The sequence below is a fragment of the Hemitrygon akajei genome, chromosome 23 (genome assembly GCF_048418815.1).
Source record: "Hemitrygon akajei chromosome 23, sHemAka1.3, whole genome shotgun sequence".
NCBI classification, from domain to species: Eukaryota; Metazoa; Chordata; class Chondrichthyes; order Myliobatiformes; family Dasyatidae; genus Hemitrygon; species Hemitrygon akajei.
The window spans coordinates 19,567,503-19,589,148 of NC_133146.1; the positions used below are offsets into that span (position 1 = coordinate 19,567,503).

Consider the following 21,646-nt stretch of genomic DNA (forward strand, 5'->3'; position numbering starts at 1 on the left):
TTCACTTCCGGCATAAACATATTGCTTATCCATTATTAATTTTCACACTGTTAATCTCAATCCTATGTCACTGTCATCATTATCAGATTTTTCATCAACAGCATGCAGACTAGTGCTCTTTTTGAAACTGCAACTTGACTTTTTAGCATTTTCTCGGTCCTGTGCAGACCATTTATTTTTGTCTAACAAACATACTTTGTATGTGTCATACTTTATTGCATTTCAAAGGGTTAAAGTTCATTTATTATCAAAGTGTACAACTCTGAAATTCTTCTCCAGATAGCCATGAAATCAAGAAAGAACAGAACCCCCAAATACCTCCTCCCTTGAACAACCAAAACATGAACAAAACAGAACAGGAATATTGACACAGAATATAAAAAAACTATGACTGAAAGAAGTCCATAGTCCAAAACCATATCCATACCCAAAACACAGAAACCTCGGTAAAACCTCTGGGGACAGCAGCAGGCCACAGTTTCCCCTCTCCGACAGCAGAGCGATCCCACCAGTGATTAAAAAGCAGGCAGCCTTCACTCACCTTCCACATTCGCCTTGATGTTTCAATCTTCCTTGTCACTTTAGTTGACAAAGTGGAGTCGAACATTGGCTCATGCTTCCTGCAGCCTCCTTGCCATGAGGCTCACTGTCTCTGCCTCCCGGAGACTGCAAAATGCTGGGTCACCCAAACCATCTACAAACTACATATCACAAGCTTCAATAGTTCCAGAAACACATTCAGGATGAAAAACAGATGTATAACACATAAAAGAAGTCAAATAGTTTTGTGGTCTGTACAGAAGATATTGACCGTGCGAGTGTTGTACACAGACACCATCTTGACCAAAATTTTTTTCTGTTTAATTATTATTATCATCTGGAATTCACAGTTTATGAACCCTGAACTCTTCTGTTTACTGCCTTAAAAAAATTCAGTTGTGTCTTCCCTTCCGAAGAACGTGTGTTGACTACTTATGTTTTAAACTCGACCGTCTGCACGTGCTGGGGTGCCTTTTAAATTGCCGATGCTGTCAATGCGTTTTATTTTATTTCAAATGTCTCGCTTCGTTTAACAGGCTGGTAGCCTTCTCGAGTTCTTTTTAAAATATCACATCGCCAATGTTATGTTTTGTAACTTCAAAACACTAAATTAATTCAAAGAAGATAGGAGTCTGAAAATATGTGTGTAACTTCTAGTTTACTTAAAGAGAAACATGCATGTATCACGTGGTAGCGTGATGACCTTTGTAATTAACCCATAATTAATTAAATGAACAAGAATGTTTAATCAACCGATATATACACAAGATTACTCAAAAATAACTGAAACAATAAATACACAGCACTACTGATGTCCTGTCACTCATCTAGAAGCTCTCCCATCACCGAGCTACTCTAACGCTGGAGTGGAACTGGTCATAGACAGCCTGTTTACGGAAGGAGTAGCAAGGGTAGCTGGGAGGTTCAGTCCCCTGGTCCATGGTGGAACTGTCAGTTTACTCATTTGGTACAGCAGCTGGTTTCTATATCGGAGCAACCCGTCAGAGCGGGCAGATTTAGAGCTCGAGGCCGACAGCTGAGCAGTAGGGAGAAGGAGCTGCTCTGAGTTGCGTCTGTTCACTTCTTCGAAGGTGGTTGGGAAAGTAACAGCTTCATGTCTATCGGGCTATGCTGTTTTGGGCCAACACCCCTGACGTCTGTGAGTACAGCTGAGAGCCTGTGGGTTACATTGCTTGTGTTAACACTGGTATGAGTTCCACTGCATAGTTTGTCAACTCCTGGTTGTATGAGTCTGCAGCGCGTATTGTACAGAGTATCTCTCGGTGCTTCCTCCTGTTCACTCATCCTCCATTTGATCTCTCTTGTCTCCCAGTCCAGCAAGGCGTTACTTTAAAACATTTTAGTCACCTTTGTCTTCACACTTCTGTAATATATCCATGCCTTCCATCTGGTATACCCCCACTCCCTGACTTCTGGACCACGATTGCTCCCCATTGGTGACTTGTTTCTTGGCTCAAGGGTGTCCAAGTGCTCTCTTCTATCTGCCTCTGTGCATCCATAGGAACATTCCTTAAAAGCTAGCTCCCTATCAGACTTCTGGTCTGAGAAGCCTAACATTGCTGGAGTTAATTATTTGTCTTATATTTCCTAATGACCCCACCCCAGGAGCTGTTGTAAGAACCTCCTCTTGCGTTGAAGTCACCAAGGACGATGAGCTTGTCTGTTTTAGGAATGTGGCAATAACTGAGTGCATTTCTTCATAGAACTTGTCTTTGGCATCATCTGGGTTGTTCATGGTTGGGGCGTAAGCACCGACGATGGTGACATACTTCCTGCCATGCGACAGGGGGAGCTTCATGGTCATGAGTCAGTCAATCACACCATCTAGAGGTCCAGCAAGCTTGCCAGCGATCTCCATCTTCACTGCAAATCCGACCCCAGCCTCACATCGGTCTTGATGTCCTCTTCCATCCAAAAGAATGTATATGCCGTGCCTCTTTCACAAAGCTGGCCGTCTTCTGCAAGCCAGGTCTCACTTGGGGCTGTGATATTGATGTTATATTGGACTAAGTCTCTCTCTATTAGATGTTCTCTGAAGTGCGAGGAATAGTCAGTAATTTTCTCTTTGATATATTTTGACCACTGTGATAGGGCCCCTGGCAGCTACAATAAACTGGCCAGAGAGAGAATGGAGCAGACAATACATAGGACACTTTTTCTTTTAACTCCTTCCTCATACCATGGAGGTGAGCAGTACCTTCCTGAAAAGGGCTGCTCAGTCGCTCAGGTGGTTGCTGAAAGCCACAACTGCTCCATAGGATAACAATCCTATGGCCAGATCTGCCAGTTGTGTAGGTTTTCAGCTACACTTGTCAGCGTATCCAGACCTGCTGTTTTGTCGCTAGCCTGTCACCACAGGACTTAGGTTAGTTTGGGATGGGAAGGATCGATGACAAGAGTGACATGCGCAAAGGCAGTTTAAAATGAGGAAGAGTTGTGCAGAGGCAACCTCACTCACTCATCTGAGACCATCGGTATCCAGTGGCAAGACAGAGTGAAGAAAGCTGGAGGTGGAGTCAGATGAAGTAGACGTGACATCCTTAGTACCTCGTTACACTCTGAGCACTCCACAGTGCCTTGCTGCGTCCACCTTCCTGCCCATTGAGCCAAACTAGAGATTATCTCTGCACAGTCTGCTGGGTCGAGTCTTTGCTAGCTTGGGTAGGCAAGCCCAGACTCACCGAGGGTTTGACACCCATTAGTTATCCTCACCTGCTGTGGCCCACTTGTCGAAGTAGCTTACCAGGGTGTGGCTGCTGTCATTAGCAAACAGCTGCTTGAAGCCACAAGTGAGAGCTGAGTGCCAAGAGGGGACCAATGGTGGACGAGCTACTCCCAAGACAGCATAATGTGCCAGCCCCGTCAGAGGTGCTACCCCTCTCTGACACCCCAATCACCAGAATCCTGTGATCCCTGTTGTGTGTCCCTAGTCACAGACTGCCATTTAGGAAAGCTTCTTTCTACCACCACTCTCTGCTTCTTATCACCAAGCCAATTTAAGACCATAAGACATAGGAGCAGAATTAGTTCATTCAGCCTGTCAAGTCTGCTCTGTCATTCGATCATTGCTGAATTGAATCCCCATTCTCCTGCCTCTCCCATTAATCTTTGACAACTAAACTAATGAAGAACCTATTAATCTTCACTTTAAATATACCCAATAACTTGGCCTCCACAGACATATGTGGCAGTGAATTCCACAGATTCACCAACCTCCAGCTGAAGAAATTCCTTTCATCTTTGTTCTAAAGGGACATCCTTCTATTCAGAAGTTGTGCCCTCTGGTCCCAGAAGAGGGCACAGTGCACCAGATAGAGTGCACATGGAGAGTGGGAGAGTTTAGGGCCAGAGAGCACAGCCTCAGAATAGAAGGGCGTCCCTTTAGAACAGAGATAAGAGGAATTTCTTTAGCCAGAGGGTGGTGAATCTGTGGAATTCATTGCCACAGACGGCTGTAGAGGCTACGTCATTGGGTATATTTAAAGGTAGAGATTGCTATGTACTTAATTAGTAAGGGTGTCAAAGGTTATGGGGAGATGGCAGGAGAATGAGTGAGAGGAAAAATAAATTAGCCTTGATCAAAAATGGCAGAGCAGTTATGATAGTTCAAAAGGCCTGCTCTTATGACTTATGGTCTTACAGAAAACGAGAGTCAAATTAATGCAATGGAAGTCAATTCAACAAATCTGCAGAGCTGTCTGGGGATGTGACTAGCAGAGTACATACGGATGAATTCGAATCAGAGTCAGGTTTAATGTCACCAGCATGTCATGAAGTCTGTTAGCTTTACAGCAGCAGTACAATGCAATTCATGAGAAGTATAGAATAAATAAATTGTTAAATTAACAATAATGCAAAAACAGAAATAATTTTTTTTAAAAAAGTGTGGTGTTCATGGGTTGAACGTCCATTGAGAAATCGGATGGGAGAGGGGAAGAAGCTGTTCCTGAATCACTGAGTTTGTGCCTTCAGGCTTCTGTACCTCCTTCAAGATGGTAACAATGAGAAGAGGGCATGTCTTGGGTGCTGGGGATTCCTAATAACGGACACTGAGGCACTGCTCCTTGAAGATATCTTGGATACTACAGAGGCTAGTAGCCATGATGGCGCTGTCTAATTTTACAACTTTCTGTAGCTTCTTTTGATCCTGTGCAGTCGCGCCCCCCCACCACCACCACCACCCCCATACCAGAGGGTGATGCAGCCTGACAGAAAGCTTTTCACAGTACATCTGTAAAACTCTTTGAAGTGTTTTAGGGACAAACTAAATCTGCTCAAAAGCAGTGGCTGTGGTTTATTGTACTTTCAGAAGTCTTTCAGCAAGGTACCAGACAAGTGGGATAATGTGCTAGCATGGATAGAGAACTTGTCAACAGGCAGAAACAGAGGATGGGGGTGATCATCCATTTCAAATGCTATGGCTGGTGGTGCTACATCAGTGATGTGGATGAGGTGACTGTGTGTAATGTGTCGCAGGTAAGGTCATGGCACAAAGTTTGCTCCTAGTGTGGGTTGTGAGAAAGATGCAGAATGACTTCAGTATAGTCAGGCTGAGAGTGTGAGGATACAGCTGATGGACTATAATGTGAAAATTGTAATGTTAGCCACTACAGGAGAAGAGTGAGAAAAAGAGATTGAAAGGTGTTGGTGTTTGGAGGGATCTGGGAATCGTTGCAGGTGTATCATTGAGAGGTAACAATCAGGTCCCACGAGCACTTTGGAAGGGTACTGCAGTCCAGGTAATTTCTGTATCAGTATTTGAATACACACATGAAGATGTTTTATTGTACAGGGAATTGTATAGGACTTGTGAAGGTTACATCTGGCCTGTTGTGACTGGTCTGGTCTATCTGACTGAGGAAGGACACACCTATGATTCACTTGGGATTCAGCTGGACTGATTACTGGGGAGGGACCGTTGACCTGTGACTAGGCTGCACTATTTTGAATTTAGAAGAATAAAAGATGATCTTGTTGAAACATTAATAATTCTGATGGGACTTGACAGGTAGAAGCAGGGATGATATTTTTTACCAGCTGGGACACCTTGTACCAGGAGTCACAGCCTTTAAGTCAAAGGTGGAGGCTTGTCACTGAGCTTCTATGAGGCAGAAATATTTCATGTTAAGGGGATGAAAGAATGTGGGATTTTTGTAGGAATGTAGGAGTTCAAAGGGGAGCCACTGTGACCTGCTCTTAACTTCTCTTTGTTCAGAAGGGTGCTATCAATATACATAGAAGTTGTTTTAGCAAAGTTTAAACAAAATCTTCTAGATTGTACAAAAAACACATCAGTGCCTGAAGAAGAGGAGGAATTCTCCATTTATGGCCCATTTTGGGGAATGTTGCTGCACCTACAGGTGCTGAAAGCCCACAGTCTACTAGTTTCAGATCTGCTGTTTTCTTTCCGCTCATGTTTAATGTCACTATGTGAATCTGAAGCAGCAGTGTTTCTCTGGAAATGCTGCATGGACTTAATGTCTCTGTACTTTCCAGCTTAACGCTGTGCCAAGTGTTGCTGTTCCTGATGCACTGTCATGGCAGCGGCTGCCTGGTGTAGTTCCTTTGCACTGTCACGGGCAGCAGTAGCAATGAAATGTGTGTGTGTGTGTGTGTGCGCGCGCCCATTGGACTGTTCAGTTTTAACTCTGACCCTCTTTCCTTGTAGCATCCATTTGTGGTGAATGTCAACAGCAATAAGCCAGTGAGGGAGCTGGTCGCAGAGGCGAAAGCAGAGGTAACGGAGGAGATTGAGGAGAGCAAGGAGGATGAAGAGGAAGAAGACTCCGAAAGTGCTGCGGTGAGTGGCAGAACCTCTCGTCACAGTGTGTCCCACTAACACTGGTGTAAGCTCCGTAAACACTTGCCGCAATCTGGTGTATCCTTCTACCCATCCACACACTGGTCAAGTGTCTGAGTGCTCTGAGGACACAGTGTTGTAGCGCTTAGCGTAACGTTTTACAGCACCAGCAACTGGGGTTCCACTCTGCCGTTGTTGGTAAGGAGTTTGTACATTCTTTCTGTGACTGCACAGATTTCCCCCAGTTGCTCCAGTTTCCTCCCACGTCCCAAAGTCAAAGGGAATTGTAAATATTAGTAAGTTGTGGGCATGCTATGTTGACGTCAGAAGCATGACAACACTTGCAGCCTGTTCTCAAAACATCCTCGGACTGTGTTGGTTGTTGACACGAACAACGTATTTCACTGTGTGCTTCGACATATGTGTGACAAATAAAGCTGAGCTTTAAACTTCTATAAATTGATGCACTGATCACATTTTTAACATGTAAGGTGGCCATTTAACCATCATGTCTATGTCAGTCAAGAAATAATGAGCCAGGTTAATCCCACCTCCTGCTGTGTGCCTCAACGTTGCAGGTCACAGCTCATCACATACAAATCCGTGCACGTAATGAGGGGCTCTGCCCCCACCCACCACTTGCAGAGTGAAAAACTTCCCCTTGTCTCCCCTCCCCTCCATTTCCTCATCCATTACACTGAGTCAGTGGCCCTTGGTTTTTGCTTTTCTCGGGTTCATTGTATTTACTGCAGCTGGGCTCCTGAATATTTTTCCTTGGCCTCCTCCATTTCCAAGAAAGAATTTTCTTAAGTTTTCCGACCCTCCCTCACAGCTGTACCTGACAACGTCCTCATAAATCTGCTTTGTACATTCTCTTTCTACCTGCCTCATTCTGCTGAGTGTTGTGAGCATGCCATGTTGGCACCGAAATGTGCAGCGACAATGGCGGGCTGCACATCCTTAGGTTGGGTTCATTGTTAGTGCTAATGACGTATCTCACAGTATGTTTCCATGTACATGTGATAAATAAATCTGAATCTGATTCCACTCCTTAGCTGTGAAGGGCATCCTACACTTCCTACTTCTCTACCTCCCTCTTTTTCCCACTGTCCTCCTTTCAAAACAATCAGCTGACTCAGAGGGCAGTAACGATTGAACACTGTGACAAATTGTTGTGTGTTCAGGTTGGGAAGCTCAAACTATGATACAGGAGAGTTCTGATCCGAGGCAAGTCTTGGTATCACTACAGAAAAGTTGCATTCTGAAAGAGAAAGTAGATTCACAGAAGCAGGTCCTTTGGCCTGATTTGACAATGCTAAACAAGAAACCAATTCATGCTAATCCAATTTATCTTTGTTGGGCCCACATCTTTGCTGTGTCTGTCCAAATCTCTTTTAAACGTTGTAATTGTAACTGCCTCAACCACTTCCTCTGGCAGCTGGTTCCATTACCCACCATCTTCTGTGTGGAAAACCTTGGTGCTCAAATCCTCGTTAAACCTTTTCCCCTCACCCTAAACCTATTCCCTCTAGTTTTAGACTCTCCTACCCTGGGAAAAATTTGCGTCTATCCACTCTATCTATGCTCCTAATCATTTTATAAACGGCTGTAAGGTCACCTCTCTGCCTCCTTTGCTTCAGCCTTTCCAGTCTTTCCTTACAACTCCAGCCCGCAATCCAGGCAACAGTCTTATGAATGTTTTCTGGCCCCTCTCTAACTTTATGGATACTGCACTCACAATCCAGGTGCAATTAGAGGGCGAATTTGGAAAGGAGAGCAAAAACAATTAAATAAATTTATTAGATTAAGTGTTTATTTTAAGACAGGCATGGCTTGGCGGGTGATGTGTTGCTGTAGTATGTGAGAGCCAATGGAAGGCATAGTGTTCTATGGAGGCACATTTTCTGTAGCTCGCCTGAGATTAAGAAACTGTGTGCATCAGAGAAGTGGAATCATATCCAGACACTTCTCCAGGGAATAGACGTAGTCCATCACTAGGACCAGAATGGTGTGATACATAGTGGATTAAGTTTGGAGATCAGCACCTGCACGTGTCACCAAGTTTGTACCTTTTCCATAACCACATGGATTTTTCCAAGAGCTTCGGTTATCTACCACTTCCCAAAGATGTGCGGCTTGGCAGATTAAATAGCCGCCGTAAGCTGCCCTGGTATGAGTGATGGAATCTAGGGGAATGAGAGGGGAATGTGCAGGGAAGTGTGGTTAGTGTAGGGTCAACGTAATTAGGTGGTTGTTGGTTGGTGCCAACTCAATAGGTCGAAGGGCATGTTACCCTGCTCTGTGACTCCATGGTGGAGATCTGCAGTGTGCTGCTGGGATAAATCTATTCAACAGTGCTGGTCAGGACACCATTGCCTATGTCTGTATCACCAGCTTATTTACCCATCACACATGGTTTTTCATTCCCCAAGTATTGAGCAGGTACTGTGGCATTTGCTGTTTGTCTTCTTCCTGTAAGTCTGTATATTTGAATTTATCTATCTATTTATTTATTTAACAGAACTGTAACAGGCCCTTCTAGCACACTGAGCCCGCACCACCTAATTACACCCATGTGACCAGTTAACCTACGTTTTTGGAATGTGGAAGGAAGCCAGAGCACCCAGAGGCAATCCGCATGGTCAGGAGAACATACAAACTCCTTACAGGCAGCAGTGGATTTGAACCCAGGTCACTGGTGCTGTAAAGCATTAGGCTAAACACTATGCTGCCCAAGAGGTTACTGTGAACTAAATACGTTATACTGAGATAGAATGGAGTGAGGCACTGATGTAATTATGTTGTTGTTTCTCTCCAGGCTCTGCCGGGACATAAGCGTGCCCCCTCAGACATCAGCACAGCCAGTTCTGAGGATGAGAAACTCTCCCAGTCTCTGTCCATCCTTGAGTCTGTCTCTGAGAAGATGGAGACTGAGACCATGGAGGAAAACACGGACAAGAGCAGTGACAAGCTGTCGGATGAGGGGATTGGCACCAGCGAAAGTGAGAAGCCTGAGAGTGACAGGATGATGGAGAATAATGTTTCTGATACCAGCAATGAAGAGCTACAAGCAGGCAGCGAGAACCTGGACCCTGCCGCACCTGAGGAGAAACCCAAGATCGAGGAGCCCATCGCAGATGTCCCAGTGGCTGAGAGCAGCACTGAAGAAACTCCAAAGGAAAGTGAGGCATCTGAGAATGTTAGAGAGCCACAAGAGGGAAAGGACACTAAGCTGGAGGAAGGAAAGGAAGATGGAGAGGAAAAGAAAGTGGGAGTGGTCGCTGAGAAAGGGGATGAAGTAGACAAGGTTAAACTGACAGAGCGGGCAGACGAAGCAGCTAAGGAAGAAGATTCCACCAAGGTGGAAGATGTTAGCCTGAAGCCGAGAGAGAGTGACATTTCAGCAGGCCCAGAAATGAGTGCTGGAGATGGGGACCAGAAAGAGGCAGAGCGGGCTGTAAATGCTCCAGCTGCCCCAGGAGTGAGCGCTGGAGACGGGGGCCAGAAGGCAGTCGAGCAGACTGTGAGTGTTCCAGGTGCCCCAGAAGTGAGTGCTGAAGACGAGGGCCAGAAGGCAGTCGAGCAGACTGTCAGTGTTCCAGCTGCTGTAGGTGAAGAAAGAAAGCAAGAGGAGCCATCCATGGACCTGGTGGGCACTGCAGGAGTTCCCCTGAAGCAGGCTGTAACTGAGAATCACGTAAAACCGGAGGACACATCTGAGACGGGTGTTGAGGCCAAGCTCCAACATGAAATCAGGCCTTCCACAGCAGAAGGAGGGCCGAGTGGGGAATTAAATGAGGCACAGACTGTTGTTGAATCCAGTGGGAAGGAAACTGAGAGCGTGAGCCAGATGGACACAAAGCCAGAAACTACCTCTGAAATCACTGACACTGTAGAGGTGAAGAAAGAAAATTTAGAGCCTGTTCCTCAATTGAAGAGCATGAGTAAAGAGAAGGAGAAAGATGCAGACTCTGGCAGCGGTTCGATGGCTGACAGCAGCAGTATCGATCTGAATCTGTCCATATCCACCTTCTTGTCTCGCAATAAAGAAAGTGGATCAATATCGTTGCAGGTAACTGCTCCCCTGTGGGGACAATGAAGAACAACACACACAAAATGGAGGAACTCAGCAAGTCATGTAACATCAATGGAGAGGAATAAACTTAATATTTCGGACCGTGACCCTTCATCAGGACTGGAACTGAAGGGGTAGTTCCTTTCCAGTATTGGTGAAAAGTCTCAAAATGAAAAGTCAGCTATTGGTTTCTTCCAACATTTTGTGTGTGTTGCTCAAGATTTCCATCATCTTCAGAATCTCTTGTATCTGTGGGACCATTTTATACTGCTCGTCTGCTCATTTATTGGTTATCACTCCACTAGATGGCAGAATGTCTGTGCCTGGAATTCTAGAATACCAATTTTCCAGCTTTAATTTAGCCAGCAATATCCCTAATGTTTGTGGAAACTTTTTTTTAAAATCCTAAGCTGGCAATTGATATCAATTCAAAAGCAACATTTGCAGGCTCCCATGTAAAATGCTGCTGTGTTGTAGGAACTGCGAATGTTAACGGTTAAATTTCTTGTCCTGATAGCACCTTCCCTGACAGCTCTGACCTGGGGAAGTTACACTTGAGGGGTTGCATTGCAGCCCATTGGGAGGGACAGGTGCATTGTATGGTGATGGGAGCAGAGTTCCTTAGGCAAACGGGGGAAATCTCGCAGGTTCTGCAGGACCAATGCATGCAGAAGGAAAATTCCTTATGTAAGTGTGGGGGGGGGGGTGGGGTGTGTGTGTGTACACTTCTGAGAGCCCAGTAGTGCAGCTGAAGGTCCCTTTGACTTTGAGAGTAACCAGCTATGTTTATTGCTGTTTAGAGGTTCTCTAAAACCAACACAAACTCTTGTGTGACTCATGTCTGGTCCCACAAACCTGGAGCCACTTCTCTTTCCCCATGAAATTCTTCCTGGTATTACTGCCCACTTTTGCTTTGCAAGGGAAACCTGCAAAAGCACCTGTGAATACAGTGACTGGGATCAGCGCTCTGGACAGTCTGCCTGGGGTTTGTTTTGCACGGAGTTGCACGGCAATCTGCCTGTGAGATGTGTGACCGTCTGTTAGTGAGCAGACCAGTGTGGGTCAAGCTCTTGCTGGAGTAAACTGTGTGACATTGCACTCTCATTCCTGTTGACATCCTCTGAGCACATGGGAATCGCAAAAAGAAGGGCAAAGGTATATGAAAACTCACCTTAGACTGGCAGTGTTAGTGATCAGCATTAACTCCGAGAAATACTCACCGATTGGTTAACACCACGATGATGTAGTTTGGTTAATTGGTGTATTATTGTCATGTGTATGACAGTATAGTGAATAACTTCATTTTGCAAGCTTTAAATTTCATTAAGCAGTGCATTGAGGTAGTGTGAGGGAAAACAATGACAGAATGCAGAATAAAATTTTACGTCTGCAGAGAAAGTGCAGAGAGCAGGCAGATAATAGGTGCAAGACCGTAATGAGGTACAGTACTATGCAAAAGTCTTAGGCACATGTTAAAAAAGTAAAGTGAAGATGTTTTCAAAAATAACGGGAAGTTTCTAAATATCAAAATAATTACCATAACGAGCAATAAACTAATAAAACTAAATCAAATCAATACTTGTTGTGACCACCCTTTGCCTTTAAAACTGCATCAATTCTCTTAGCTACCGTACTCTGTTGTGCAGTTCTATAAGAAAATTGGTTGGTAGGTTGTTCCAAGCATCTTGGAGAACTTACCACAGTTCTTCTGCAGACTTTGGCTATCTCACTTGCTTCTGTCTCTCCAGGTAAAACCGGACAGGCTTGAATGACGTTGAGATGAGGGCTCTGTGGAAACTTTACCAACTGAAACCATATAAAAACTCTAGCTGCCTAAGACTTTTGCACAGTACTGTAGATTTTGGGTCAAGAGACCATCTTATTGTATTAGGGATCAGCTCAAATTGAGCTTCTATCCTGCTGTTATAAAGTCTATTGAATGGTGTAAGTGTTTTCAGGCTTTTGTATCACCTTCCAAATGGGAGAGGAGAGAATGTCTGGGGTGGGTAGGATATCTGATTTGCTGACTGCTTGACTGAGGCAGTGAGAAGTGTGGACAGAGTCCATGGAGGGGAGACTGGTTTTAATGATGTGCTGAGCTGTGTCCTCAACTCTCAGACATTTGGCAGACTCAGGGTAGACTGGTCCAGAAGATTAATGAGATTCATGATGAGTTGCAAAATTGGCTTGGTCATAGAATACAGTTGGAGGGGGGGTCTTCTCACTCAGTGTCTGCGACCAGTGGTGTTTTGGAAGAGTCAATGCTTGGGACTCTGTCTATAGTATATATCGATGATTTGGATGAAAATCTAAGTGGTCTGATTAGTAAGTTTGCACTTGACCAGAAAATTGGTGGAGCTGTGGAAGAGTGAGGAAGGATACCAACCAGTTAGAAATTTAGGCAGAGGAATGGCAAATGGACAAGTTATGAGCTGGTATTTTGGGAAGTAGAATGGAAGAAAAATATACAGTGAATGGCAGCACTGACACACAGAGGGGTCTTGGTGTACAAGTACATAACTCCCTGAAAGTGGCAACGCAGGTGGATGGGTGGTAACGAAGGGGATGGGTGGTAATGAAAGGGATGAGGCAGTAACAAAGGGGATGGGGGTGGTTACAAAGGTGTACGCTACAACAGAAACAGGGCTGCTTCACACACACATACACCCACATTCCTCTCTCTGTAAAATTGTCAGGAAATGAGGCAGCAGAAGAAGACACTGAAGAAGACTCGGAAGTTTATGGTTGATGGTGTGGAGGTCAAAGTGACAACATCTAAAATAGTGACGGACAATGACAAAAACAATGAAGAAATGAGGTACCTCAGGTGAGTGACAGATTGTGGGTCAGTTTCCTTGGCAATGATAGTAGTGTACCAAGTGGTAAAATGTCTGAAGCAACACTTGGAGAGGGTTTGGTAATCAGACAAAAATGCTTTCTGGATCAGCGGTAGTCAGCCAAGATTGGATTTGGTGTAATGACTGAGCCACTTGCTCTGATGTCAGGCGTTGTATCTCCCTGGTTCAGCCGAAAAAAGTTTTACTTTTCTGTAGAAATACAACATGGTAACAAGCCTACCACCTTGACAGGCCCTCGCCACACCAATTAAACCCATGTGACCAATTAACCTACAAACCCGTATGTCTTTGGAATGTGGGATGAAATCAGAACACCCAGATAAAACCCACATGGTCACGGGAGAATGTACAAACTCCATACAGAGACTGGCGGGAACTAAACCTAGGTCGCTGGGTTGTAATGGCGTTATCCTAGCCACTACACTACTATACAGTCCAAATATTAATTATCTATTTCCACACTCCCATTCATTCTGTCCCAAGAGAAGTCCCGCCTTTGCCAAGTAATTTACCATCTCACTCAAAGATCTATATAGCAAATCTGTTTTGAGTTGTCATTATTTCTCTGTGTTGAAGGGATGCTGTCTGACTGTCAACACCGCTCACCGATGTCTCTTTGACTGTCAGCGCATCTCATCGATGTCTTCCTGACCATCAGTGCACCTCACTGTCATCCCACTGACCGTCAGTGTGCCTCATGATATTCGTCTGCCAGTGTACCTCACTGATATTCGTCTGACCATCAGCAAATCTCATTGTTGTGCCCCTGACCGTCAGCACCCCTCACTGACATCCCTGTCCATCAGCACCCCTCACTGATGTCCCACTGACCCTCAGCACCCCTCATCGATGTCCCACTGACTGTCAACACCTCTCACTGACATCCCTCTGACCCTCTGTGCAGGCGTCAGGAACTGCGTGAGCTGAGGCTGCTACAGAAGGAGGAGCAACGCACACAGCAGCAGCTCAGCAACAAGCTACAGCAGCAGCGCGAGCACATCTTCCGCCGCTTTGAACAGGAGATGACGGTGAGTGTGTTTGTGGAGTTGGCACGGTGCCGAGGTGGCTACTCTGACGTGAGGTGAACCTGATGGGTGAGAGAGGGAGGAGGGCAGCTATTTACAGGACAATGTAACCAACAATCCTAACTACAGTGAGAAAATGTCTACAACGTCCAAATAACATCATTATTAACCCCTTGTTTCTTGAGGTCCATTTGAAAACTAGACTGAAGAGTCTCCATTTCCTGTTTCAGCCTAGAGCAGCCATGATTTTCTGGGTTCATGCTTATTCACTGGGTACCTGTTCGGCTTAGGTCCACGTTCCCATCGCCATTTGGGAAAAGTGTTGCTTCTTTTCCCTGTTATCTGGTGTACATCGCTGTATCACTGCCACTAACTAGCAGAGGTTATGTATTATCTGTGTTTACTTTCCAGTTCCTTTTGCCATTATAAGCCAATTTGCTTACCTTGCCCCATGCCATCTGGTTAATGTGCAGAGGACTTCTACTTGATTTATTTTTTATTTAGAGTTACAGCGCAGAACAGCCCACCAAGATGTGTCACCCAGCAACCCACCGATTTAACCCTAGCCTAATCACAGGAAAATTTACAATGATCAATGAATCTACTAACTGGTATGTCTTTGGACAGTGACAGGTAACTGGAGTACCCGGAGGTAACCCGTGTGCACACGGTTTGAAAGTACAAACTTTCTTATAGAGAATGCCAGAATTGAACTTTGAACTCCGACGCCCCAGTCTGTAATCGCATCACGCTAACTGCCACACTAGTATTGCGCCCCGCAAATTTCACTCATTTTCTATTGTAAAGAGAAAATTCAGCACATTCTTCTTATGTGTGCCAAAAACTATTTTTATATCGAATTAGTCTTTCTTTGCTTTTCTGTTGGTTTTACAAACCCATCTAGGTCACTAATGTACTTCTGGGAAGGAAATCTATGGTCATGAAGGGTCTGGCGTCACATACACACTTGACCTGGTAACAACAGCGGATTTCCTCCACTGAAGCACAATAATGATCCAGAGCAACTTGCACAAAATGCTGGAGGAACTCAGCAGGTCAGGCAGCATTGGTGGAAATGAATAAACAGTTGACATTTCAGCACAAAAATGTTGGCTTGTTTATTCCTTCCATAGGTGCTGCCTTCAGCATTTTGTATGCATTACCCTGGATTTCCAGCATCTGCAGAATCTCTTGTATTTACAGTAATGATCCAGGTGAGTTTGTAATTAGCCCAGTAATCTTGGATATGTCGTTAGAGAGACTAGATTTCATTAGATTCCATATTTATTTACATTCTTCAGCTGCTGAACTTGGACTTGAACTCTGTGTTTCTGGTCCAGTGCAGTGATCAAACCCAAACCCTTACAACTACATTGATACTGCAATAGTACCTCAAGTGCTTTTCCGTCTGTCTGACTTGGACGCTATTACAACTCAGGGTCTTGGAGTTCGGAGTTCAATCCTGGTGTCCTCCTTAAGGAGTCTCTGTGCTTCCACCCCGTGGAATGTGTGGGTTTTCTCCAGATTCTCTGGCTTCCTCCTGCAGTCCAAGGATGAGTAGCTTAATTGGTCATTGTAAATTGTCCTGTGATTAGATTAGGGTTAAATCAGGATTGCATGGGGTTGCTGAGCGCCGTGGCAAGAAGGCCCTATTCTGCGCTATATCTTTAAATATGAATGAATAAATAAATAAATAAATAAGATTTTGATGCCCTCTACAAGTCCAGCTGATCTCTATATATGGAGAGCAGCCGTGGTCCCGGCATCATACATGGGAACCTCACCAGCCACCATTTGTTGGTCATGAATGTGACCTTTTGCTGCTTCCTGTCACCGGACACCAGAGTTCTATTTTCCCTATGATGTCATAGGTCCTACTTTTGCATGGTCGTTTTTAGTTCATTTGTATATACGCTGCAAATAGCTATTTACATATCCTCAGTTTTGTTGACTGCATTAACTACTTCAGTTTAATTTGACTGTTACCCCACTGGCCAGTCTCACTGTCCCTTGGCAGGTCCCTACAGTGGTAATATAATGTGAAATATCCTCCACATTTTGATGAGATTCCCTTGGCACAGTGTTCTGTTCCAGCCTAAAAGTGATCACAGTTAAGTCAGCTCACCTCCTGAATATAAATCTTTTCATTGTTACAGCTTATTTTTTGTTAGTTATCAGTATTTCCCTTTCAATTTAATTGCTGACCACCCAGAGTACTGCATTGCAGCCAGCCACAGCGAATAAATCATAGTCTTGACTGCATTCTGTAAATTCTCAACTATTTAAAGTCCTACAGCTGTGCTCCCTAATCTTCTTCTACATAGTTAAAATCTGCTATTTTTATAAATGCCCAAATTGTCAAGATTTTCTCTTCTATTGCTTTCTGTGACAGATCCCAAAGTGTTCCACACTCCACTTATTTGTTCAGCTTCAAAAAGCCTGCAGCTGTTTGCCACAATTGTTTATACCTTCCTTTCCTAATGCTGGACAGTGCTTCCCGCAGTTATCAATTCCATCTCCCCTCCCTCCCCAGAACTGGAAAGTTTCCTTTCCTGCTGAAATTGGCTGAAAATTTGCCCCCCTCCCAAGCACCAAGTCACTGTAGCTACCCCTTCCTTCAAACACTGGATAGTAACATTCTGGTGATAACAATTAGCCAGATTGTCCAGATCAAAGAGTGGTGACAGCTGACACAGAAAAACTAAGAGGCTTCTGGAAAAAATAATGGAAGCAGCTGTACCACAATTACTGGTAAATTCACTGAACAATCACATATAAGTAAGTGATTATATAAAAATACAAGCAATCATACGAAAGTTAAACTACCAGAAAAATCACAATTCGATTCTGCACCCTTATTCAACACCCCTCAATGGTTTCCACTAAGCCTTCCTCAATCTGATACTCTCTATTCTTCCTAACATGGGATCAAACTGATTTCCCCCATGGTGAACCCAACCCCACCCTCCCCAGCCCATCTATGTCCTATTCCTCCCTTCCCAACACCTTTCTAGGCAGACATGTGGTTTAGACTTACCACTGTGAACTGGAGACTGGTGACGGTTAAGTGGGATGGGTTGGAGGTTGGATGGGGCATCACTGGGAACAGTTGGGGGATGGGTTGGAGGTTTCATGGAGCACCATTGGGAATGGCTGTTGGATGTGGGATGGAGTACCATTGGGAATGGTTGTGGGATGGGTTGGAGGTTTTATGGAGCATCAATAGAATGGTTGATCGATTGGTTGGAGGCTTGATGGAGCACAGCTGGGAACAGTTGTGGGATAGGCTGGAGGTGAGATGGTTTTGATGGACCACCATTGGGAACTGTTGTGGGATGGTGCTCTTCCTCGACAGAGTAAGAAGCGTCAATACGACCAGGACATTGAGAACCTGGAGCGGCAACAGAAGCAGACCATTGAGCGCCTTGAGCAGGATCATACCACCCGGCTGCGGGACGAGGCAAAGAGGATTAAATCCGATCAGGAGAAGGAGCTTTCCAAGTTCCAGAGTATGTTAAAGAATCGCAAAAAGGAGGTAAGAAGCAACTTTGGAGGAACCAGTGGACAGAAAGCGTCGCACTGCCTGAGGGAAGGGAGGGACAGTTAGTGTGCTGTCCAGTGGGATGGTGGGGCAGTCAGTGTACTGACCAAGGGAAGGGTGGGGCAGCCAGTGTGCTGTCCAGTGGGATGGTGGGGCAGTCAGTGTACTGACCAAGGGGAGGGTGGGGCTGTCAGTGTACTGACCAAGGGGAGGGTGGGGCAGCCAGTGTGCTGTCCAATGGGATGGTGGGGCAGTCAGTGTGCTGTCCAGTGGGATGGTGGGGCAGTCAGTGTACTGTCCAGTGGGAGGGTGGGGCAGATCCGAGGGGAGGTGCTCTGGACAGTACACTGCACAAGAAGGAGTTCCGGTGTAGATGAACCTCACCTTTAACCCAGTGCTGGCACTGTACCCAGCCTGGGCCAGGCAGACTCCAAGAATCTGTCCTTTGACAAGATAGGTCACGTTGAAGAACAGTTTCAAAGCCAAGCCAGTGCCTGTGCTCTGGGCCCAAACTGCAGTCCCCTTTCTCCTGTATGTAGTTGGTTTTCAGTGACCGGTCCAAATCTTCAGTGCTGGGTCTAACACTCAGCAGGTTTTACAGTGGGTACAGAACTGGCAGGACTCCCAGACGTTCACAGGGATCTACAGCTGTGTGTACTGGCTCTCAGGGAGCATGAAGACCCAGGTGCTTTACAGAGGGAGCTCTTCCAGGGTGTATTGCAGTGTTGCCATTTCAAACTACTCTAGTAAAGACATTCAGACATGTGCTGCGCATGTATCTGGTGGTGGTGACCTCTCCTGTCAATCCCTGGACTAATGGGTTAATTTCTTGCTGTACCCCTGGACACTGGTCCCAGCCTGATTCAAGTAAAGCCCCTCCCAGTGGAATAGCTCCCTCTTTCTCACCAGAATCCTATTGCTCTCACACCATTCTTTCAGCTTCGCATTGAACTCTCTGATTTCAATGAATTCTATACTAATTTGCCAGGTATTTATTGAGAGGTAATTTGTGTGTGCTGGGTTTTAATCTTGAGAGAATTACGTCTGTGGTTGTGGAAGCCCGACATTATTGCCGGGCAGGGCCATGCTGTGCATCTCACTATCTTCTAATTGCCAAGACATGGATCAGTTTGGAGAACATTGTTTCTGATCTCTGCTAAAACCCCACCTCACTGATCACTAACCCCTTTAAATGAGTGACTTATCAACTTCCAGCCTCAGGGTAATGTTTCCTGATGATTGTCACGGCAACCTGTTGGCTACAGGAATCTGCCCGATTTAACCTCACTGTGGTACCTCTCTGCTTGGTGATCTTTCTGCCCATTCTTTGCTCTGTCTGCATACAGAGACTCAACAAACGGTGTGAGACTTTCCATCTGCTGCTTGTGATGGGTTATCTCCCTCTGTGGGTGGGGTCTGCACATTGTTCTGGGACAAAGTTATTGTCAGTCCTGTGCTATCTAACCTTCACTAGGCTTGGGGTTCGGTTGCCGCCAAATCTCCAGCTTAAAGATGGCAATAGTGTAGGGACAGACCATCGAGTACAGAAGGGTCATCTCTCTTCACCTATTCTCTGGACATGATATCTAGACCACAGATTGGGATTAGAATGCGAAACATCTGACCAGTGCTGGTGTGCAGAGAGTGTCGGTGGTGCTGGCTGCAGTATCACCTCTGTCCTCGTCCCACACAGTATCCAATCCCCACAAACAGAGTGATGAAGGTCGTCTGTCTTCTTGAGTGGCTCATGTCACTCACTGTCCTCCTGCACCCTAGAGTCTTCACCTTAATCCACTTGGACACTGTCCTCCCCCCACTCTGGCCACCTTGGTGCACTGTTGTCTATCCACTCCACAGCCTGTTTCCTCCCACCCCACATCCAGGTTCAGGCACCAGAATTTCCTCCCTCCTCCACCCACCACCCTTTCATCCCATCAGAGCTCCACCCCCATTGTGCCCCCATCTGTACCTACCCCATGAGTAAGTGATGGTCAGAGTAGAGGGAGAGGAGAGCTCCATCTGTACCTGCCCCAGGAGTGAGTGATGGTCAGAGTAGAGAGAGAGGGGAGCTCTGTCTGTCTATACCTGACCCAGGGGAGAGCAATAGACGGTGCAGGGGAAGCTTTATCTGTCCTTGTCCTGGCAGTGAGTGACTGACAATGTTGGGGGAGCTCCATCTGTACCTGACCCCAGGAGTGAGTGATGGACAGTGTAGTGGAGAGGGGAGATCTATCTGCACCTGGCCAATCTGTCCCTGTTTTGAAAGTGAGTTATGGACGGTGTAGGGGAAGTTTTATCTGTACTTGCTCCAACTGACCCTTTCCTGGGAGTGAGTGATGGACAGTGTTGTGGGAGAGGGAAGCTCTGTTTCTCTGCCTGACCCATTTGTCCCCTGCCCAGAGTGAATGATGGACACTGTAGAAGGAGTGAGGAACTCTATCTGCACCTGCCCAATCTGTCCCTGCCCCGGGAGTGAGTGATGGACAGTGTAGGGAGAGCTTTGTCTGCTCCTGTCCTGGGAGTGAGTGCTGGATAGTGTCAGGGGTGAGAGAAGCTCTACCTGCAGATGTAGCTGTCCCATCTGTACCTATCCAATCTGTCTCAGCCCGGGAGTGAATGCTGGGCGGTGTACTGGGAGAGAGAAGCTCCAACTGTAACTGCCCAATTTGTCACTATCCTGTGAGTGATGGACAGTGTTGGGAGAGTAGGGAGCTCTATCTGTACTTGCCCAATCTGTCCTTTCCCCAGGAGCGAGCAATAGACAGTGCAGTGGGAGAGGGGAGCCCTGCCCAGGAGCAAGTAATGGACAGTGTCAGGGAAGCTCTGTCTGTACCTGACCCACCTGTACCTCCTCATTTTCCATGCTCCAGAAATGATTGATGGACAGTGTAAGGAGATTTCTATCTGCTCCTGTCTTGGGAGTGAGTGATGGATATGTAGCTGACCTATCTGTATCTGTCCCGTGAGTGATGGACAATGTAGAGAGAGTAGGGAGCTCTATCTGCACCTGCCTAATCTGTTCCTGCCCAGAGTGAGTGATGGACAGTGTCAGGCACAGGCAGTTCTATCTATACCTGACCCATCTGTACCACCTGATCTGTACCTGACCCACGAATGAGTGATGAACAGTGTAACAGAAACTACAATGATCTGAAAACTTGTGGAGGTGGCAGAGCTTCAGGGTGGGGAAGTGTCACATTCCACAACCTTTGCCCCCTTAGTATCCACCATAGAATTTTAAAAAGACCATTATTGTGCACCCCACTGCCAGTTGGGGACAAGTGTTTTTGCACAGGTAAGTGTTGTAGGGTCTATCCACTGAAGTTATATTCTGTTGCATGGCCTTGTTGTTCACTGGAGGACTGGTACCAGAGACGGATAGTGTGGTCCATGTAGGTATTGTGTAAATGGGTCTAGTCAGCAGTCCAGCTGACCTTCACAGCAGGTGGAGAGCGACAGAGAAGCTAGGTTATCAGTACAGTTGGCAAGTTTGTAGTATATGCTCTGGTACCAGGCCACCACTGTTTTATTTTTGTTACTGTTAATGTTTTGTAGATATTGTTGTTGATTTCCTGTTGATTTATATGCATTTCACATGTTTGTGTTTTTGGTTTGTACACCTTGGTATGCTGATTGGGGGCTCGGTGTGTGGTGTGGTGACGGGGTAACAGGTGGCGAGTCCAACTCCTCCTTCTGCTGGACATTTCTCCCAGGACTAAGGCAGCACAGTTGCTTGGTGTGGTTATTAAAGCAGGATTGGCATCAGAGAAAACAACTCAATGAGGA

At 45.8% G+C, this 21,646-nt stretch overlaps 1 protein-coding gene across 3 annotated transcripts in view; it reads left to right on the forward strand.

The window, feature by feature from the left end:
• Nucleotides 1-21,646, forward strand: part of slka (STE20-like kinase a) — a 114,925-nt gene that overhangs the window by 75,819 nt on the left and 17,460 nt on the right. For all 3 annotated transcript variants that reach the window (XM_073027097.1, XM_073027098.1, XM_073027099.1), the window contains exons 8-12: nucleotides 6,230-6,361; nucleotides 9,180-10,433; nucleotides 13,133-13,263; nucleotides 14,199-14,322; nucleotides 17,675-17,854. In XM_073027097.1, coding sequence (XP_072883198.1) covers nucleotides 6,230-6,361; nucleotides 9,180-10,433; nucleotides 13,133-13,263; nucleotides 14,199-14,322; nucleotides 17,675-17,854 — 1,821 coding nt within the window. The remainder of the gene's footprint in view (nucleotides 1-6,229; nucleotides 6,362-9,179; nucleotides 10,434-13,132; nucleotides 13,264-14,198; nucleotides 14,323-17,674; nucleotides 17,855-21,646) is intronic.